This window comes from Varroa destructor, unplaced genomic scaffold (assembly GCF_002443255.2).
Source record: "Varroa destructor unplaced genomic scaffold, Vdes_3.0 BEIS01000005.1, whole genome shotgun sequence".
NCBI classification, from domain to species: Eukaryota; Metazoa; Arthropoda; class Arachnida; order Mesostigmata; family Varroidae; genus Varroa; species Varroa destructor.
In genome coordinates, this window is record NW_019211458.1 from 1,065,836 (window position 1) to 1,088,782 (window position 22,947).

A 22,947-nucleotide genomic window follows, 5' to 3' on the forward strand; every position below is an offset into this window, starting at 1 on the left:
TACTTCGAGGTTGTACGTTCGAGACGTTGAAGGTCCATGAACAGAGCACGTCTCATTAGCCGTCTGTGCCAGTATGTTGTTTTTTTCGAGCAGGAGAAGACGTCGATAAGCCTAAAGTTCTTGTTCCGATTTTTCATCCTCTTCGCACGGAAACAGTTCGTTATGATTTCACTATGGCTGTATGCAATTAAATCTAATATTTGCTCCATCACTTACTGTCGGAGATAAAATTATAATACGCTTGCAGTCACATGGTATTTAAATGTTTTTGAGGTTATTCTAGTTATCTGTAGCAGCAGAATTGGTTGAACTCAGTCGACCACGAAGCTTTCTTACTCTCAACATATTATACTATATAGAAAATAGTTAGCCGTTAATTGCTATCAAATAAGTGACCACAACTTTATGTCATCCATATTTAGTAAGCGTAATATCTTTATGCCAACTAGACAAAGATGATGTCACAGGCTATAGAAGATAGCTGCTCATAACAGGTACGTCATATTCTACGAACAAAAAAGGGTTCGCTCGTAATCAAACGATTCACGAGCAAAAGCTTGATATGATACAGCGCTCCCAAATAGTGGACAGCGTCCCATGCTCGCCATGCTGAACATGGCATATTCACAGTCTAGATTGTAAAAGGTCTTATAATTTAGCATTTGATAATGTCGGGTGGATACAGTATAGTAGGATTCGGCTTAAGCGATTCCGCCGAATTTCTATTACAGCAGGAACATTTTATAAGCTTGTAGGCAGCCTTAATCAGAAAATGTTCGGGTGGTAAATTGGTTATCAAAAAGAGTCATGGGGTTATTTACAATGTAAACAACTTTGTGTAAGGATTGAAATGCCGATATTTCCGCAGCGAACAATAATACCGCTAGCACAGTAGAGACTAATTTCGAATGTAACAACAAATGCAAGCAGGGAGCGAAATGGCATTCACAAGAGACAAATGTTACTTTTCAGTGGTCCGAAATTAAGAACTCAAAGAATCAGTGAATCCTATCTAAGAATACGAGCCAAGACTCATGATTGTCAAACTCGTATTTAACAAAGTAGAAAAAATGCTACGTTTTTGTATGCGTAGACAAACGATACAAAATTTAATTGTGTCACTCAGTTGTTGAAATGCCGAAATGACATGTTGATACTTTTTAGGTCGAAAATTAGGTCGAGGCATTTTGTCCTGGTACGTATTTTAAATGCTTCATAAAGATTAAAAAATGGTTTCCATAACTTCATCTGTACTCTGCTATTTGTTTCTCTGATAGGATCCCGAACCTCCCATGCAGAGTCAAATTGTCGGATACAATGCCCAACCGCAACAATCCCAACACCAGAAATTAACCGCTGGCGGCAATGGGCCAGACGGCGGTGAAACAAATGGAGCGCAGGCAGACGCCCCTTCGCGAAATGCAGGCGTCAGTCAAGATAAACGACAAATGTATCCTTCGGGTCCATTGCCTGAGCCATATACAGCACCTCCAGGCGCCCCATTACATCGAATTGTCCATTTCGATCTGAAGGGAGCTCCGCCAAAGATCAGTTATATCAAAAAGGTTCTTCCTATCATCCAACAAGCCGGCGCAACAGGTTCGTATAGAGGGGCACTGCAAGCTGATTACCATGACCGCTATAATAATTATGATTGTTTTGACTATACGGTACACTGTCGCTCGGTTACTTCATAAACTCAGGACTAACAAGTAATGTAAGTTAAAATTGAAATTGTTTTATAGCAGTCGCGGGTAAGAAGTTATTCGCTTTGTAGGTGTCATGCTGGAATACGAAGACATGTTCCCGTACAGTGGCTCACTCGAGTTCATCAGAGCAGGAAACGCATACAAAATGGCAGAGCTTGAGGAGTTGCTTCGATATATAACCGTCGATCTTAAGCTGCACCTGATTCCTCTTATTCAGACGTTCGGACATCTTGAATTCGTACTTAAGTTCGATAAGTACCGCCATCTTCGCGAGATGGATGAGTTCCCCGCTGTTATCTGTCCATCTAAGAACGAGTCGTTCAATGTCATCAAGGAAATGGCCAGACAGGTTCGTGGGATACATACGAGTTGATCATTGCGCCAAGAATAATCTTGCCGAAGCTTGTTTGGGTGAATACTTGGATGGGCACATTTGCAAAAGCCATTGATAAAAAAAATTATTGAGAAAAGTTAAGTTATTGTAATGTGCAATAGAATACGAGGAGACAGTTGGCCCTAAAATGTGTTTATCTCAAGTTTGGTGTCAGTTAGATACACTCTATTTTATTGTCTGCACATCGCAGCCAGCGCTCGAAAAGCTTTTCAAGAGCTCTGTGTTTGTGATTTTATTACCGTACCTTATGTTGTTATTGATAAGTTCTTTAAAAGAATCAATGGTAAGACATGCTACGCTTCCTATAATCTTTTTCAAACATGGAAACAACAATCGAAATCACTCGAACCTAAATTTGGAGGTGTTATTTCTGTCCGAGAGTGGGAACGGGATGTAGTCTTATGTCCACATCGTGTGCGGGCGGTTGCTTTAGGCATCTACGAAACTTTTCGGAAAGCCAGCCTTAGCTGAAAATACCAGACGACCAAATGCTGAATAACCAAGTTAGAACTTTTGTTTTTTTCATTCTTAGGTTCTTCTTATTAGTTCGTACACACGGTAATATACGATCTACGGGCTCATAATGTTAAACGCGTATGTAACGATTGAATTTAGAGATATTTTTATCGCCTGCCTTACTGCTTTGGCAGTTGCGCTTGCGATTGTTTTCGTAATCCTATCGTGATACTGGTAGAAGCTGCGTCGAATCGATATTTTCGCATAACCTGTCTGCTGTTATAATATTCTTTTGCCATATAAAGTTATACGTAAAATTCTTGTATTATCCTAGATTATGTGACGAACTAATAGGACGTCCTAAAGAACTGATTACTTGCTGCCTAGTTCCTATCAGGGACAAGTAAAATGCTCCTCTCTGTCGTATATTGCTTACAGATGATGGCGTTGCACTCCAAGTTCCATGTGCGTTATTTGCACATCGGCTGCGACGAGGTCTTTCATCTGGGCGAGTGTACCCTCTGCAGTATGAAGTCGAAGGAAGAGCTATTACTCGGCCATATGTCCCACGTCGCAGGTTAGCTTTGACATTTATTTTAATGACGAGTTTGTTAAACTACAAGTTTGCTTCAAGAAGACATTGTTAAATTCGTATTACTGGACTTGAGGTACTCGACTATGAAGCATATGTAATTAACAATTTATATAGAGCATAGAATACAGTTCATATTCTATGGTTTGCGTGCTCTCGCGTCATTATGCTGTATAATAGTAACGAAAGTAAAAATGTCCTGTCGTAATACGCCCACAGAATTTGTTCGAAAAGAACTCCAGGTGATTCCTCTGGTTTGGGATGATATGATGCGAAATTATTCCCCGGAGCAACTCAGAAGGTGAGCTAATATCGGTAAGAGTGTTCTGTATCTATCGAAGCTAACCGGGTTTGGTGTACGAAGCTTTGAGAAGTGGGCGCATATGTATGTATTATCGCTAGCTTGCGTTAAGGAACTTCATTCACGCCAAGTAAATTTTTAAGTCAATGTAATAAAAACAATAAAGTCGGTTTCCTATATAGGACGTGCCTTTTAGTGTAAAAAATTGCACCACAAATGGGTCCTGTAACTAAGCATGTACTTGAGTTGATTCGTTAACACACAAATTTCTATGTGTTTAAGGCTGTCAGTGGACAATAGTCTACGAAATCTCAGAAAATAAATATAAGACTCTTACAAGCGAATCCGGCAAACTTTGAAATTCAGTAGCTTTTGAACTACGCGCCATTAGCGGACGAAGAATGCTGCAGTCTTTCAGAAACCTCTGACTGTTCGTTTTCTTCAAGAGAACTACGTCTTTTAACTTTGAATACCAACGTTCAGTAATCAAACGTTTGCTTCTCGATTGAAACAGAGCTGCAAAAATTCATTGAAGATTGGTGAAGACAATTAGGTATGAAGACCTTGAGCGAAACGATATAAACGCTTTGAGAATGAAGATTGGTATTGAAGCCTAATGAGTAGGTGCGAGAATAAAGCCCGAAAGACAATAACGCATTGCCGTAATCAAGCAGGCATTGCGAGAGGAAAGCTTGGAGTGTTAAGACTCTGTTAACCAAAGTTGGTCTTTCACATGTAACATTTCTAGAAAATTATAACCCAAACGCTACAAATGTAGAAACTGAGTAAAAATGTGCCCTAGTGAATTGATTCCAGATCAGCTCTAAATGCGTGTCACCAATATTTCACATACAATTTGTAGACTTTTAGTCAATAAAAAACTTGTTTGAAACTTGCAGTCGTCAAGGCATGGTTCAACTTCCTGCCAGCCCGAGAAGGACCAGGCGAGAGAATGGGATCGTTCTAGACATAACTCGAGTTCGGTAGCAGTGTTGAATAGGTTCGGACGTAAGATGACAGTAGTACCTGCAGATAGATATCAGACCACCTGCTACTATGAGATACTTGCCGAAAATAAAATAAAGGATACAATTCGCAATCTTCAGTTCCTCAAGAGACTTAAGGATCGTCGACAGGGCAGTCGAAAGCACGCAGTCTAGTTACTTGATGATAACGCCAGAATTCATTCCCATGCCTCAACTTTCTGGATTAAACCAGGAAATATTTAACGCTCCCGATCTAAGACACGAGGCCTTCCATGCTTGACACCATATTTAGCTTATGCCATTGTCGATTTACTTCTAGAAGCCATATGCAAAGGAACTGTTTATGGGAACAGGAAGTGTAGGTATATAAGGCTGTACAGAAGTTCTCAAATATGCGAAAAATGATTATCTTTAAAAATGATCACCTTAGTTCCACTAGTTCATAAGTTATCCAGTTTCAAAGTCCGCCGGAATCACTTCTAACAGTCTACCAAAAAAAAGTCGAATTTTGGGTTCATTTCATTTTTCACTGTATATGGTTAACTTACTTACCTCGCCATAGTCGAATTTGTGCTATACTCTAGTATCATTACAGTAAATTTGTTTATCATATGATGATGACTAGAATATAATAGAATTTACCATATAAGTCAAACAAAGTGGCTAATAAATCTAGTCTCGTTTAACCGAACCCAGTAAAGTAAAGTAAAAAGCAATGAAACTTAAAGCTGAATTAACATACTTGGAACTTTGTGAAATAGAATTTATAGATGATATATTTAGTTTGCACAAGCTTGCTAAATGTTTTGTTTTCATAGGCAAAGCCCTTAGATAGTCGCGGTACACTAAAGATTTCTCTCCTTTTAGCAAAGGCAGTGACCTTTTTGCGATCCTTCGTTCCCTTATAAATAATTTTGCGTAGAAGCATTTGGCCAACAATAAAGCCATAATCATTTGTGCTGTTGTTTTAGGTACCGCTTGCACGATTTGGTTGAACCAATGGTGTGGACCTATGTGAAAGATGTGTACCGCTTTATTCCGTACTCCAACTGGATTACCTTCGGTGAAGTGTTCCCTCACATCTGGGCTGCGTCTGCTTTCAAAGGTATTCATTAGTTGACGATTTGTTGAAGTAAAATCTTGACTGTCTATTCAGGTCGTCCGCTTTATGAACAAATCCTTCGAGGGCCGCCGTCTAGGGACAGCGAGAGGTAAGGCGTTTACTGAGATATAGGTTTCTTAACACGTTGCGATATGTGTTAACTGTGTTTGTTTTGCATAAATGTAGGCGCTTTTGGTGAGACCTTAACGGTGCCCTCGGCAAAAGGTCACCTAGAGAACAACGTCGCCTGGGTAGACGTGATTGAAGAGCAAAAAAGCAAATTCCATGGACAATTTCGGGGTCTTGTCATCACCGGCTGGCAGCGTTACGATCACTTTGCCACCCTGGCCGAGACCTTCCCTGCTGGATTCCCTTCGTTGATCCTTAGTCTTGTCTCCGTTACAGCCGGAGGTTACGCTGGCAGAGAACAATATGTTCGAATGCAAATGTCAAAGGTTCGTCGGGTCATATAATCTACCTTAAAGAAATACGATTAATAGCAAGTACCCTCGTTTACTGTGTTTGAATGTCTCCATCCTTAGTCTATTTTGTTTATTTTTAGGCTCATTGTAACATCAAACTATACAGCGGTTTAGACGGTCGGCCTACAGAAGAAAATACCTACTGTGTGGCATTATTATTTAATTAATAATATCTTGCATTAACTAACCGAGATGTGCGTTCTTATCTAGCTGCTCAATTGTCACGAGCCAATTCGGCGACTCGATCTTGAGGCTGACGAATACCTTTGGAACTCTGTCAGTCGCTGCATGTTTCCTGGCGCCAACGTGTTTCGCATGACCGAAAACCATAGAGATGCCGTTAAGCACGCCAATGAGTACTACGATGGCGTCACCATTCACAAAGCCTGGCTTACGCCCTACAATGTGCGACGAAATTACACGTTCATTGACCGCATTGATCAGGTGCGTATTTACGCGTATATGGAATACAGCTTAGCATACAATTCCGTATACTGAAAGAGATCTTCAGAGACGAACATCAGCATGAACAGAACGTGTGTATATCAATTGAGGGTCCGCAGCTGAATGTTCGTGACGTGTGCCTATTCTAATCTACTTCAGTTGTAGCAAACGCCTATTTTGTCTATATTGTCGTTGTAGAAACGATAAGACACTAAGTAAAAACAAGTAACCCATAATATTTTACAGGGTCTTGAGGAATACCCATCGGTATTCTATAGCGTTGCCCTGTTGTCGAGCCAAGCGAGAGACGCGCTTCGAGAGGTATTTGATGAATACACTGTTGCTGAGTGGATCGAGCAGAATATCTATCCAACTGTCCTTAAATTGGAAAAGCTCAAGGCAGACGCAGAGTCTTTGAGGTTCGTAATCTTCGAAATGACCGCATAAATCGCATGTCACGATAAGGACAGATAGACGTCTTGATGAGAAATAACATATTGCTATACAGAGTGTCGCTTTATAGGAATAAACTTTCGTAAGATAACATTATAATTACACAGGTACTCATTTTGGACCTTTCTTGATAGTTGTCAAGTCTTTAAGTAACGAACCGCGTGCTTTTTTGAAAACTGTCGCGGTTGCAAAGGGCTAGGCAACATTTCCTCAAGCATGGGGGGCTTATTCAGAAGCATTGTTTGACCAGCCTTTGTTGCCATCTTGTGTTGTCCTTCAGGAAGGCGCGAACGTGGCCTAAACGGCCGCTACCCATCAACCCAAATCTGCAACGTTTTGGGGTAGGCCGGACTGAACTGTAGACTGCGAACACTACTTCGGTATAGATGACTGAGTACCGCTGAGGAATGTTAAAAGGGACACCGAAGAAATCACTGTAGTTGTATTAAGCTAATAGCAATAAGCCAATTCGAATCTTGCGTGAGCGGGTGTGTGTATGTCTCCAATTAAAAGGAAACAATTAAGTCTCCGCTAATCTCAGTGACCGTACTAAGAAAGAAAATGAATGATCTGTGATCGACATCATGACAAGAAGAAAGGGTCTAATCTGATGCTGGGTCTATCGATGACCCAGCTGGATGACGCGATTTGGGGCCCGTTAGAACAGATGGCCCTTCACAGAACGCCCCGCACTAATTTTACTCAAGCGACATGGTGCTTTATAATATTGTAACAACTATATTCGCGAATGACAAAACAGGAAATTTACATGTATCAGACTATTGACCGGCGGGGAATCTACAGCCAGTTATCCCAATTCATCGCGAACACTAATGGACATTATTTATTATAGAGTTGAAGGCACCTGTCAATGGCGACATGTCCAGTGGCATGCCAAGGTGTTCGTGGTTTTGTATATGTACACGCGGCTACACGTTTGCACTATTTAGAATTATTATCTATGATATGATTATCCCTGCTGACACCGTCATCAACATTTTCGTAGTTGTCGTTTATTTAATATGTGCGTATGAGGACATTGAACAACAACATTCATTAGGTTTGTTAACAAAACTTATTTACAGAAACTAACGGTAAATTGTGGAACCGAGCGGTACGAAACGATAGGGCTGATCAAGCTTTATTCATAGCGATCAGAGATGGAGCACTGGCACGTACATCAACGGAGAATGATATCGCATCCCCCCCAAATGATGACGATCGGTATACCGTCTCGGTTGACGTTCATTTATTTTGCTCAAAATAGTAACTTTACGTTACGTCCTTGTGGTGTAAGTGGCTTATAAATACAATTGTTGGTGGTGAAGCTTGCGATTCTCACATCGTTTGTGTAGTAATACGTATACTATTGTTATTACTCGTCATAAACTTCCAAAATTACTGTTCTTAGTCCTTAAGAACTTCACGTCGAAGTAAGGCTATACGTACGCTCGTACGTGCATAGATCGAAATTGAGTTTTGTTTAATTAAAATTATTTGTTTCGATTTTGCATTTTGTGCCATCAGTTCCTCTGCATCAGAATAGCAGAAGCAAAAGCTCGTCTTAGGTTTTTGTTGTGGCAGACGCCATTTGTATATGCACTTGTGTATATACCCTACACTGTGGGCAGACCTACAACGGCTATAGCCAAGCTTAAAAAACCTTAAAAACTGTGAACGCTATATAAAAAGCAACATGGAAAGTATCCCATAACATCTTTACTTTAGCGGTTCAGTAATATTCATTGAGCTGGGTGAGACAAGAAGGAGAAGTGGCACCATGGAAATACTCTATTAACACGCAATGCGAATCTCTCTATTTAATTTCTCTGTTTTGAGAGGCTGTGAACGTATAGGGTACAGCCTCGATGCCAATGGAGCACTTCAACGAAAGTTAAATGTATGTCGATCTTTTGTACGCCGTACTTACTTGAGGTGAGGGGTGTGTGAATATCACAGTAACACAATAGAAGCATGTATAGGTTAGAGGAGTTTGAGGCAGGCAGGCAGGTAGGCAGACAGGCAGGCACATATGGTAGATACGGTGTGTATATATATATAGGGACTTCTTCGTCTATATATAAATATGAAAAGCTCACATGACAGCGTGGGCGACCGTACCGAACTGGGACAGCAATGTTGGATAGTACGCAAAAGCTAATGATCAACGGAAAAGCCGAGGCATACAAGTAATGATAGGTTAGGGAGAGAGAGAGCCTTCTAAGCAAGTAAATAATGCTGACAGTGATCACAACAAGAGAAGATCGTGATGCTATGCCAATTTATAGTGTTTTTAGTTGCTCAAATATAGAAATATAGCGAAATAGAACTCAGCAAGATACACACGATAGTATCATGGCTATGCTTAAGTGAGTACACAAACATATATATTCCTGTCGTCGAATGGAATATAGACAATACCGAATCTATAAATGCACACTACTGACACAGGTTGCGTAGGGGATAGACGTGTCGTTGACAGAACTTGAAACAACGGCAACTTTTCCTGTCTCGTTCACCCAGACGCCTAGCCGTCCAAGTAAGCGGTCAACATAATAGCGAGCAAACAATACTAAATTGTTACAATATTTTAGAAACAAATTTAGCTTTCCTGTAGACACGTGGTGCATTAGATATTGATGGAGTGCATACGCCATGCTCGTCACCAAACGCTTGCCATTTATGTCTAACTAGCTATAACAATCAACATATAACAAATGTGTAAAAAAATTGAATGGCTACTTAAACACTACGATTCACATAACCCAATGACGACTTTCGGCTTTTGTCAAGACAAAACATTTATGGGATTAGTGGTAATTGTACAGATATGCTATACACAAGCACAGTTATCTGTAGCATATAAAAAGTGTTCACAGTGGATACCAATGTATAATCTGTATTCTGCATAAAGCAATAGTCAAAGCGTTAGACCATTGGCTGTCACTATAGGGGGGGAAGCTATAGAAAAAAAAATGCTTGATTGGTGGGAAGAAGCGGCCTCAAGTAACCGATTGTCACCTGACTAGTTTCTATTATTTCCATATTTTGTTCCAGAAACATATTTTGTTATGGCTATAATGTTTGAATAGGAAATCCACAACTTTTCAAAAAGTAGTTTTCAAAAATAGACTTTTAAGGAAGATCAGCTTCATGCAATATGTCACATTGCAGGAAGTCGAAAAGCAGCACAGTTGTACTCCTTTAATGCATATCAGTATATCTGTACAATATTTTTTGAGATAAGCACGAAGCATTCTTTTCAAGCGTCTCTTTTGTTTAACTGCAAGTAAATTAGCCAATAGCTATTTAGGAGCTTTCTTGCAGCTCTGTGGAAACATACACTACTACGTAAGCCAAAAAATAACCAAAACATCATAGTAGCCTATCCAGCAAAAAATGAAAACGTTTTGATAAAAAAATACATGCTTAGATCAATGCATGATAACCTGCACCTTCAACACATTGTAAATAAAATCTGTCCTGTAAAATTTCGCGTCGAAAATATTCCTAAAAATTTAGATAGAATTTTGCATCATACAGTACAATGCATATTTAAAATCTACGCTAAATATATGTTTGAAGTTGATGAAGATAGGAAATAAATACTTTTATTAATTTCCTAAATAGATCGTGTAGTTGACGCGGAGGAAGCATCCATCGAAAGAGCCAGACGCCCTACAGAAACTCCGCGCATCTCAATAGCACACTGTTCGCCTCTGAACCGCAGCAAAAAATTTAATTTTTTTTCATCATTTTCCAAATGACCGGAATTCAATACTTGTAGCAATTGGGCTCGGACCGTTCTGGTCACATAGAAATATGTATGATCTTGTCAAACTGTTTGAACTGAGCGAATATTGATACGGCGATAATACATAATTGTATATAAAAACCAAAAGGTTTTACGTCAAGTCCCTGATGATGTGGAAAGAAGTAACAAAAAAAGTACTCAAACATACCGCAGCTTCGGAAAACTGCGGCCCGTATGCTTTTTTAGGCTTTCCTGTGCTTGATGACCCAGTTTCCTGACGCCTGACGCCTGATGCAACAGAGAAAAAGAGAGCTTTTCGCCGAAACTGAAAATCGGAATTATATCAGCCCTGGAGCAAATATAAGAGGAAATAAAAGTTCTATATTGTAAATGTCATTTTTTAGCAGGAGTGCAACTGACAATGAGCGAATGTATGACAGTATCCAGCGACTGCATTTAACATAAACATATAAACAGGACTGGTACATGATTGTGGAGGTGTTTAGTATAGAGTTACAGAAGAGTTACTGAAGTAACCGGACATACATCGTCTTAACTTTAACCGACTTCCTAGAGCAGATACAAATCAAAATGAAACACAGTGCAGTCTTAGCTTTATCGGAAAAATGCTAAATTCATGTTAATGAATTAACGAGTGAATGATGTTAACTAAGTTAATGGAAAAATTCTTCCTTACTTACTTACTTAAAAAAACTTTTCCTTACTAAACAATGGCTGTGGTATTATTTCTTCTATTCGCTTCGTGCAGGCAATGGATCCCTAAAGAAATAAATTGTGGGTTGATGTATGTAGAGAACCATATAAATAGCGCTTTCCATATTAGCAATTTACTCGTTCGGCACGTATTGTTTTTTGTAAACAATTCTGTATTTATTTCAAATTTTTTTCTTTCAATCGATTCAGCGGCGCCCCTCCACACTGAGAGTGACAGAAAGTACACTCTTGTCTTGAAGATATTTTCATTTCGAAAATGTCGGATGTTATTAACATATCTATAAATTATTAGGAGGAGCCTGCGCTCATGCTTATGGTCAGATCAACGACTACAAGATATTCGACGATAACTCGTATTGGTACAACAAGATAATGTCGTGAACACTACCTATATAATAGGTACATCTTTAATTGCGCGGACGCTTTATAATATTTCGTACTATATCCACAATAGACAGGGAATGAATCTACAACTAACCTGATTTCCCGTACGTAACCGCCGGGCTACTCTAGAGACGTTCGGGACGTCACGATCACTTCTGATATCATTACGGTTATAGTAAGAATAGTTGGCTTAATGTCATGAATATTTTGCATAGATTACTAAGATTTAGCTTGTATTTGTCGTTGCTATTTGAACAGTGCGTTTTTATAAACGTTCATATAATCCGGTGTAATGGACGACAGCGGACGTTGCGGCTTTTCAATGGTATCGAATTTGTATCCGGTACACTGTGGGAGTTCTATTTACTCAGTATGAAGTTTAAGCTTGACTATGTGCTTCTGGTGCCTCGCATTTAGCTTTTTTTTTTTTTGTTATGACTCGTTATTTTCAGTAAAATAAAACTGGGCTTTAGAGGATCGTAATTCGTCAGCTAGCTTATTGATACCGCGGGCGTTCGAGGCGAAGCTAGTAACGGTCCTGCCTGGCATCAGACCATGTAGATGATACGCATACGTGTCGTACCTGCCTCAGATAACGATACACAATCCAGTTTCAAACACAATCGCAGTGGATTCGTAATAGGATTAAGCCTAAACAAATGCATTTCACGGGAAAATAGATAATCTGCTGACCATCTTACGTCTGTGATTATGCCGTTATTCGACCGTGGCACCCTTAAGAGAGCAAAACTGAGCTGATGTCGAATTTCTAGGAGTCCATGCTTAGTTTCATTGATTATTTATTATTCGGTATTAGTAACACTGATAGTTAATAGTGAGTGTGTAACTTTCAGCGAAACAATCGAACGCTACATACATATTTAGGATAGAATACTTTTATTATACCTTAACCATCTGTTTACTGGATAAAAAGCTTCTTTAGTTGGCTTTTCAGATCTGCGTTCCGCATTCGAGAAGCACACAACTTTAATCCTTTCGTTTTGGCAGTGACTCAATCATCTGAAGCTGGATTTATGTAAATACAAGCTATACGATTAGAAACGATACACTATAGCATTTTAATTCACCCAAGATACCCATCGTAAATCATACATATATATATATATATATATATATATATATATATATATACATATATATGACCGTACGCGAAGCTGTTCTTGCTTGGCTTTATATTTATTTGAGTTCGGCATGCCAAAGCGATAAGAAAAATGGTTTATTTAACAAGAATATCATGAAAAGCATGCACCACCTCACTATGCTAAATGAATCCACCTAAGATACTACAGCTTTCTCCAGGATCCAGTTAGATACTTGGCGCTGGGAATTTGCTTGTTTGTAGCTTCTTCAGTACTGACCGACGACACCTCGATTGCTGCTTTAGCAGACAACTTTCCTCCTAGAAGATAAAACAGCTTTTTAATAGTACGGACAACCACTGCGGTAAATTTTATGTCTTTAGTTCGGAAGTGCATGAGCACTGCGCTAGTGAAATAAGCTCCAAGACATCTAGCCGGCCGCACCGTTGCTCACTTATTAGTTCATACGGAAATGTCCCTATGTATATCGCTGCCCGCATATACGTTCGTGGTCCTGAGAAGAGAGCCTTTTGCAGGAAAGGGGAAGCTCGATTATTAGACCTGTACCAGCCTGATATCGGTGCTGTTGACGACTGGTTGATCTCCTTTACCAACCACATCTCCCAAAGTGGATTTGCCGCTGTAATAAGAAGAACACTTTTTTTTTTTTGTTTAAATGATACCGTCATACGCCCCTTATCCGCGTGGACTGTAGATTTGCGGCGAAACAGCATTCATCTATGATATTTCTAATCGTTTGCCGTCGCTTTTCTCAAGACACACTTTTGTCCTTTATCTAAATGCTGCCAGAAAGAATCCCTTATAGACATTAGTCTTTACAATTAGAGCTCAATGTGCAATTAATATTGGTTCTACGACAATTTCGAATGGCCGCTAAAATATATTTCATCCTGTGTATTTCAAGGCACACTTTTTGGATTTGTTATGTTTATATCGATAAAGTATTTCAGAAATACAGCCTCTACGCCGACAGAGACAGCACAAGATGTTTTTTTTTTTTAATTATCCTGTGACGCAAATACATGGGTAAACGAGCTTGCGGATCTGTTATCAGGAGTGGTTAATATACGCCATTTTTAACCATGTGAATTTCAGTTTAAAAAAGTAGCTAAAGATATTTGTAGCTATAGTATACTGTTGACAACGCCGAAACTAACCGTAATCCAGCTGGTTGATTGTTTACGTCTAGTAAGTTCCATATAAGTTCACAGAAGAAATGACTGTCACGAATACGTCTATGTAAATATAGCACGCTGCAATCGGCGCCTGTGAGCCTCAGAAGAGGCTGTGAAGTTTCATAAGATACTGATAACTTAGCTGAGTTAATTAACCGCTAGAGCATTAAGGTGTAGCTATATATGGAAATGTCCGTACACGTATCTACGTGACGACAAGAATAGTTGCGTGTTCCTAAGATTAACGATAGTCGAGTTATTATTTCCTTACATATTTTCCTTGCAGCTTTTCAGTGGAAAGCACCATTACACAGCCTCAAGCATATTTTCTAATATCTCGGAAATGAATTCTTAAGGATTGTTATTAATTATGGTTGTTAAGAATTGTTATTTTTTCACTCTCTTATTCGGCTCTTGTTATTCACTGTCTGAATTGATTTATCCGCTTCTCTATTGATCGAGCTATATTTTTGTTTTTCTAACAAAAACCTAATAGTATTGGCCTTCTGAAGTATTTTATTATCATAGCAAAGACACTTTTCATAGACTGTTGATAGTTTTGTTGACTCAAATGCTCGCTATACGCAGTGTCGAATGAAAGGAAACATACCGCCTACCATTAACAAAGGAATCTTTGTCGCTAGGTGATCTGTGGTCCCATATTATTAGTCTCTGATAACAAGCAGATAATCTTGGCTATACCGGTAAATTAGAAGCGTGTCAGGCTGTAAGGGAATTACAAAGCAGTTTGAGCAATGTCATTTTGCAGAGGGGTTTTACGCGGGTTGAAATTTACCTTTGTGGAGCAATTTTTGGTTTCAAGAACGTGGCGCTGATTTTTTTAATTCATTTAGTAAAATTTACGCAAAGCGCAAGACGTTTCCCTTAATTTCTAATGATTAGAACGATTACGTCACTCGTTGTTGTTGTCTTCCAATGCAGTTTTAACGTATGAGCGACAATATTATTCATTTTCAAAAGTGATTCTGAAAAAATACCTCCCCTATATAAACACCGTTTTTGGCTATTTTCGATAATTTACATATCCAGCACCATATCTAACGTGATGTTATTTGCTTTACAAATGGCTGTTTGATGTTTACTTAATGAAAAACTTAGCCTTATTTTACTGAATCCCCCACAATTTTCCCCCCACAAGATCCAAACTCAAATATGTTCAGGTGTAGACATGCATACAGCCCAATTTAGTGAATTATTTGGGTAACGAGAAATACATTAAAACTCTTTTACTATGGATTATGTATGTTCATTAGGGAATTCGTTGCATATAAAATACAAAAAATACGGGTTCCACTGGAGATCTCGTACTTCTCTCTGATCCGTCCCATACAAAATTGTATTCAAACACTTGCTTTCAATGAATAGGAAGCGTACACAGTTTTGATACATGTAAATAGCCCGCGAACCACGAAGGTCTACGATTTTCGTCTAATACGTATCTAAACATCCCATAGATAATTCGAGACAATCCAAAATAATAAAAATTTTATTTAAGAAGCAAAAATTATTAATGCTATAAAGCTAAATATTTAAATCAAAATTAGTTACAAAAAAAAAGCGATACCTTTAGAAAAGTTAGCTATGTATAGTATATTTATTCTGGTATCTATATTTGATTGATCCTAGACGACAATATCTTTTAAGCTCTAATATTTATATTATCTGAGGTTATCGAATTAGCTTGCATGTCTAATTCTCCTAATTAAAGTAGTGTGATATTTTGGACTAAGTAGCAGACGTCCGTAAGACGACAATCGCAGTTCTGTATTTGTTGAATTTGTCATTGTACATACATTTGATAGAAACAGCGAGAGAAAGAAAACCCCAAATGAATCTATAACAACTGTTGAGCTGAGGAAGATACATATCCAGTCAGACGTTCGTTCTAATTTAGCGGTGCTAGATTAAGGCACTGAACAAAGAAGTTTTAGATACAATTTTCTGAAACTTAGCGTTTGTAAAAATACTAGTGGTGCATTAGATTTCATTCCCAATCAACTTCAACTCACGCGGTAAGTTCTCTATTTTTTTCAAAAATTAGCTCGTGGGACCTTTCGTGCATTCACTTTTCAGCCCTCTAGAAAAACGAGTAGATCATATGCCTATGGTCATATTTTAAAAACGTCTTCGCGGTCTTCTATGTATCTTATAAGATAAAAGTACCATAACTATGAGGTGTTGGTATTTTTTCCGTGTTACATATCTGTTCCGAGTCATCCCGTCAAAGTAAGTTGAGACAAAGTCAACAAGTTTACTTAACCTTCAAATTAATGAGGCCCCTGGGCTTCGGTGTTTGAATAATTGATCGTTGAATTTCATTAATGAAGTGGCAAACCATAGCCGCCAACGGTGCGTGCTGCTCTGAAGAACCACCACGCACCGTTGGAACGAGGAATATCTGTAAGGTGACATGGTTTTCTCCTAAAAAATCGACAGCTTGTCACTTTTAATGCTTCCGTAAACCCACTGTTATCAGTTAACAATTTTTTATTCCTTTTCGAGTGCTTCTTAAAATGAATGACTAACCAGCCGAACAGGTTTTCATATACGTACTTACGGCGTATCACTATCTCACAATACCAGATAGGGGCATCCTGGTTACTATACTATTGAGATTTTTTATTTAAACTCTTCTTAGAAACAAAAACAAAAAAAAAACAGAAAAAAAAAGCACCCTCTTATCTCGTTATATTTTCAGCACTATTTTCGCGTACCAAGTTATAACTAGGACCGAAAGAAAATTGCGATTCGCCACACAGTTGCAAGTTAGCTGCAACGATCTCTTAGACAAGAGGTTGTCACACTTAGATGGTAAACATTGTACTAAAAAGATGTTTACATTTATTCGAAATTAAATTCTCGCTTTGATTGAGGATGCTTTATTATGTATTGATAGGATATATTAGTTTTACGCGACACATTTGTATATTCCGATAGCCAACTGTGTTGCGTGATAGATAACATGCTATGTATTTTATACACATGATGAAGTGGTAACAATGCTTCTTCGCAATAGTGCAGCGGTAGCGGTTTTCAGCTAAAGTAAAAAAATAGATTTTCTCGTAACTTTTTTTTTCTTTATGTGGATCTCACAACTTCGTGAGGCCCAAAATCACTAACAATGATGGCATTATAACTTGCCAGCATAAAAACATTGCTAACTTTGCATGTAACAGTATTCGAAACCTAATCACTACACTCTTCCGACATCACCTTGTTATATAGTAATAATTTGGATTTATCATCGCGCTAGCGGGAGTTCCGTGGATCCATTACACACGCAAGGGGATCATGGCTAAAGTGCCTGTTTCTCTTGTCCAGACGTTCAGATTTTTCAGGACATTTAATACAACTTTGTGCAACCGTAATCTATTTTAGAATGTTTTCAAAAGCATGAAACGTATGTTACGAACCGCTATTTTCGAGTGATTTTTCACGTAGTACACGCGTATATTGAAAGAACGTGTTAAACCTTCAACGTGTTAGAGGTAGGGTTCTCAGGAATAAACCAAAAAGTCTATAGCCACTCCTTTTCCTCGTCTTTCCATGGTACAAGCGCTTCTTCGCGCTTGTACCATGGAAGCGCGACCTTTAAATTTTCTTCCGCGTGACCCTTTTCGAACGCGCACCGTAACACTGGCATTGCGTACGACACGCTAGGGATTACATAACTGTCGTGTAAAACAGAAAATTTGATATTACTATACGTTTATCAACCTAGATTGATGATGACGACGACGACGACGATGATGATGATAAAAAAACATACAGTAACAACGACTGCGTGCAGGATATACGTAGGGCTATAGGATTCGTATCGACTGAGCTATCATGGAAAACGATGTCTTCCTCTAAGAAAAAGATGCCGCTTAATTGTCCAGTTCTCACTGATAATCCTGTGCTTTGGCTCACTCTATTAGCTACTTTACTGTGAATTCATTGTTATGCTAGAGGACTAATTTATTAATTATAGAACATACTCGTCGCTTGCCAAGTTACGCAATTTTTTATGAAGCTATTTCGTTTACAGGTTCTGCGAGCCTGGTGAAGAGTCCATTCGTCTACTGTTGCATAAACGGGTCGATGATATAAGAGTACCTAGTATTTTTTTTTCTATTTATTTGTTAAAAACTATATCTTCGGGAAGGACCAATGTTATTCTGTTTATTCGACTGAACGCTTGCGTATGCTTACCTATTTTTCATAGGCACTTAACTAATAGTCCCATTATAATCATCCTACAATGAAACCTTCCTCACTATCCGGCAGCATGACAAACATGTCACACGACCTTTTGTTTAATACTCTCACTTTGTCTCTTTTGCTGCTGAGTCACGATCGTCGGAACGGTCGCAGTAATTTTTAAACAACAGCATGTAATAATGGATACGCCAACTTATTATCTAATTATAATAAAGAAGACCTGAAATTAATCTAGCTTACCAATGGAAAACCTCGAGTAATTTCAGGAGTCCTCAGGTAAATGAAGAGATTTGGTGGCGTCTCGTTATTTTTAAGTTCGCCCGCTGTAGAACGGAACAAGCCGTCAGTCTCCGTACAGGAAATGCTTTAAAACGAATTTTCGGATACCCTGGACAGAGCGGCTTAGCGCGAACGGTGACTTAAACGTTCTCTGGTTTCTTGAGTGTGGCACACGTTACTCACACAACAAAACAACCTAACAGAACTTACTTAAATAACTGCTTTACCTAATCCATAATGGTAGAACGAATCTTAGCTCGTTATTTTTTCACCCGCGGCTGACTCCCAGCCCCTACTGTCTGTGTCGCTAGGGGTCTTCGAGGGGGGGCCGAGGGAAATCACGGCACAAATAAACCCAATTCAACATCAGACGAACTCAAAAACGGCAAATTACAAAGTGTCGATTCCAGTGTAAAGTACTTTATGCCATGCCTCCTTCCATCACTTGTTGTTGGCTATCCGGTCGATATCCTACTGGATTTTTCTCCCGATACACCTATAATACCGCATGGCAGCAATATGCCATAGTAGGGATCTGCCAACAAAATTCGAATCAACAATGACCAAATATTTATAGCAACGTATTCAAATAAACGCGCATTGACCATCCAGGCTACGCCGCCGCAATAAGTCCTTATAAACATCAAGCCTAGAAGGATCCAACTAGAAGGTTTTAATCAAACCCAAAAAAAAAGATTGCTTAGCTGAAGATTAGTTAGAAACCAGCTATGCGTAACAATAGGATATTTGCCACTGAAAATTAGATGGTGGCTTTGAAATCTATATCGACCGGTAGTCAGCTTGCGAAATGGTCACTCTCCGGACGTTGATTCTGCGAAACGTAGCAACTAATAAGATTTCCGCATAGTTGAAGTGGCGATTGGTAATTGCTCAGAATAGCTCGAAAACTGAGTTGATAAAAAAAAAAAAAGTTGAGCAGACACCGACTATAAAAACCATCATTTTTCACAAATGCCTTTCAGTATCGAAATGGCACAATTAGGCGTTTTCTTTCTCAATCGAATATTAACTTGTGCATGTAGAGATAAAGTGATCATTTATCGGTATACATATGTGTTAACATAAAGAAGATGTATTGTTCTTGAGGTGCCCGAGACACCTCACCGGCACGTCTCGCTAACAAGCTTAGATCGATTGAGGGCATCACTTCTGATAGGGAAATAAACAGAGTTATCTGCGATTGCGGTGGTCAAAGCGTACCGTAGCTGCAGGCGCATCGCAGCCTCGACCTTCAGGTCCTTGAGGATCGTCAATGAAAAAATTTTACTTTCGGCCAAATTTCTCACGCGCATCCAGATTGGCACCTGACAAAACTGAGTTAATAGTACCAAATGATTTCTGCGCGCCGCAAGAACTCAAAATGGGAATACTTCTGAGGTTATGCATGTCTGTGTGGCACATATGGTTACAGTTTATGTTAAACATACAACTCTAAGAACTGACAGCAGAAGTCAATATTATAGATCTAAACAAATAGCATAAGAAAAGCGTGTCTTAGATCACAAAAGCATGAAAGAATCTGCCACGATTTATAATGAGCCACACATCTTATGATTGGTCCATTTTAGTTCAAATATAAAGCTCTGATAAATCTTCTGTAGACTACAATTCTCGTTCATAGAGGTGTAGGACATGGAGTATCCTCACCGTCCAAATGAAGTTAGATTCAGATGTTTCGTGAAGCGTTTCTAATGAGCTCAGAATCTTCTATTTGACACAAAGTTATCATCAGTTTTCGCAATTGAATCTAGCTTGCCTCATTTGCGAAAAAATAAACCTTCCGAAATATCGAAGTGAAATATCTAAATAAACAAATGGTGGACAACTTTACATTGGTTTCGGTTCCTAACGCTAGACGGAAAAGGTTTTATTACAGATTCTGCACGTTGACGCATCCCTCTATGAACTCTTCTCAGCCACCGAAAAATCTACTTTACTGTCTAAGATCTTATTCCACGTTGTGATAATAACAGAAAAACGTATTAGCGAAAATGCGCACTGTTATACAAGGATGAGCATCTTCTGCTATGCTTATAAACGGGACAGTCTTGTTTACGTATGGTTATTTCTTGCGTTTGTGTTCGAGTTACCAATGAGTACAGATTTGGCCAAATAACTGAGATAAACGACTGTTTCACTAGGAGCTCTAGGGTTTTTAAGCTGGGTATTTCTTCCTATTAACTCTAGTCTAAACTCACAATCAGAGATACGTCGTTTTATAGCATTGTCACGACGTCAATTTTTTTACAAGATTCGCTATTCTACTCGATAGTACTTGCATCACGGAAAAACAAAAGAGTACAAACATGTAGAATTCCAACAAATAAACTGGCTAGATATATATAAAGCTCTGCTTGCTTGTCCAAACAAAATTGACGCTTTAAGGCAGTATGGTCGGTTTGATTTTTAGCGGATTGCTACGACACCATTAGGAAGCAAAGCAGTTATTATTCGATAAAGATTACTATCAGTCGACACCAATTAGTCATTTTTGGCGGCTTTCCTAGCAGGACTTAGCTAGACAAAAATCCATATCGTATGTAGCAATCGTATCGTCTGCTATCGAAAGTGTTTGTGTATTTCTTATAATATAGGAGAGCCACGTGGGTTTTATGTACATGTATTAGTCCTCAGTATTTTCAAGTCTACGGCAAAGGTTCTATTCTAGTTAAGACTTGTTCGAGGAAGTGTGCCAACAATAGATATTTTGTTTACCTTTTAATTTATTTTGAGTAACAAAATTTACGACGAAAATTTTTCTCGCTTTCGACATCAGCGTTGTGCTTCGAGGATGAAAAATGTCGTTTCAACCAAATTCATCGATTTCGGCATAATGATTCGGAAAAGTGATACAACCCAACGAGCGCCATTCATTTGAAGCGGCGGGCCTGAAGTCGACTAATTGAGGACTCTTGTACAGTCACTTCGGTTGTGCAAGCTGAATATTCAGTTGCGATAATGACAAGGACGAAGAGAATAAGAATAGTGATAATAATTACGGGAAAAGAAGATCTACGCGAACGCGTATATCTGTGGACATGGGTCTAGTGGGACGTAATTGGGTGATATGGTGAAGATATAATGTGCTAAAAGGGCTTGCAAACTCATTGACATCTCACACCGACACATCCTGATAGTAATCACGTTTCGATGGTGCAACGTAGTGCAACGTTTCAATCCGATGGATTTATGTTTCGCTACTGAATGTTCTTAGTACAGTCTTAGGCAAAAAAATATTTTTAGATAGTAGATGATCAATAATAGATCAAAGCCATTTAGTAACCGGACGGGACGTCAGTGTACCATATCGCTTCACATTGTATGATCGAAATTTCTTGTTTAATCCTATATTCAATGTACGCGTATCCGCCTTTTAACGATTTTACTAAAATTACTAACGTTAAGCAGTTATTCTAGAGAGTTTTAAATCGGAATAGAGGAGACCTATGAAAGAAAAACTAACAATGAGTACGAAACTTTTAGTCTCACAGCGTGTGGGGCATATAGGACACGACATTGTACCTGTGTATGCTTTGAAGGGCATCGAAAGAGATCTCAAGACATTTATTAGTCTTTTAGAGCGAAAACGACTTGTGGTTATATTCAAGATTTGCTCGTCCGTGTAAAACTGTGATCTGAGGGGGCAAAGCCAGCGGCTATAAAGTGTCGCCTTTCAAACGGATCATCGTATTCGTCTAAGGATATCTAACATTAGCAACAAGAGATTCGTGATGAGCACCAGCTTTGAATTGGTATGGTACACTTTCGGTTCACGAAAGCCTGGTGCAATGTAGGATCGAATCAATCTGACATACTCATTCCTTTCTTTGCTTTTTATCTGCTTTGGTTAATCAGACAACGGTGGAATTTTTTCGTTCATCCGCACGAGTGATTCAGAGGGCAAAGTTCACCATCGACTCAAGATGCCACCTCTATGGCTCCTCCTCAAATAGGCGAGAAGAGGGCAAGCTGCGGACAATTCACGACGACACTTCCGAGAACCCAATGAAGTCAAAACCCTTTAACGTAGATGACTGCTTGGTCTAGGCTGACTTAACGTGGTACAGCTTGCGATGCGGGCTGTTTGACTCCGAGTCAAACGGAGGCAAAAAGGCATTGATATTTGTAAGCAACACGTAACCGTGCGGAAGAAGTGCTCGGCAAAATTTGTGGCTTAAAAAAGTTTCTTCGATACAGGCGTGTACTCTGTACGTTGAAAAACGTGCGTAAAAATGCTTTACAACAACGAGGTTCAGTTTCTTGGGATGCTGATAATGACATCATTGTGTACGATTATTGAGCTTACGGCAGCGTACCCGGCTGATATGAACCGAG

At 39.0% G+C, this 22,947-nt stretch overlaps 1 protein-coding gene across 11 annotated transcripts in view; it reads left to right on the plus strand.

Moving 5' to 3' along the window:
- Positions 1-22,947, plus strand: part of LOC111251019 (hexosaminidase D-like) — a 40,720-nt gene extending 17,773 nt beyond the window's left edge. For all 11 annotated transcript variants that reach the window (XM_086991194.1, XM_086991195.1, XM_022807158.2 and 8 more), the window contains 10 exons: positions 1,278-1,599; positions 1,778-2,058; positions 2,998-3,136; positions 3,371-3,452; positions 5,410-5,543; positions 5,727-5,995; positions 6,233-6,466; positions 6,713-6,885; positions 7,200-16,121; positions 22,468-22,947. In XM_086991194.1, the coding sequence (XP_086847320.1) occupies positions 1,278-1,599; positions 1,778-2,058; positions 2,998-3,136; positions 3,371-3,452; positions 5,410-5,543; positions 5,727-5,995; positions 6,233-6,466; positions 6,713-6,885; positions 7,200-7,281 (1,716 nt within the window). In that variant the 3' untranslated portion in view covers positions 7,282-16,121; positions 22,468-22,947. The remainder of the gene's footprint in view (positions 1-1,277; positions 1,600-1,777; positions 2,059-2,997; positions 3,137-3,370; positions 3,453-5,409; positions 5,544-5,726; positions 5,996-6,232; positions 6,467-6,712; positions 6,886-7,199; positions 16,122-22,467) is intronic.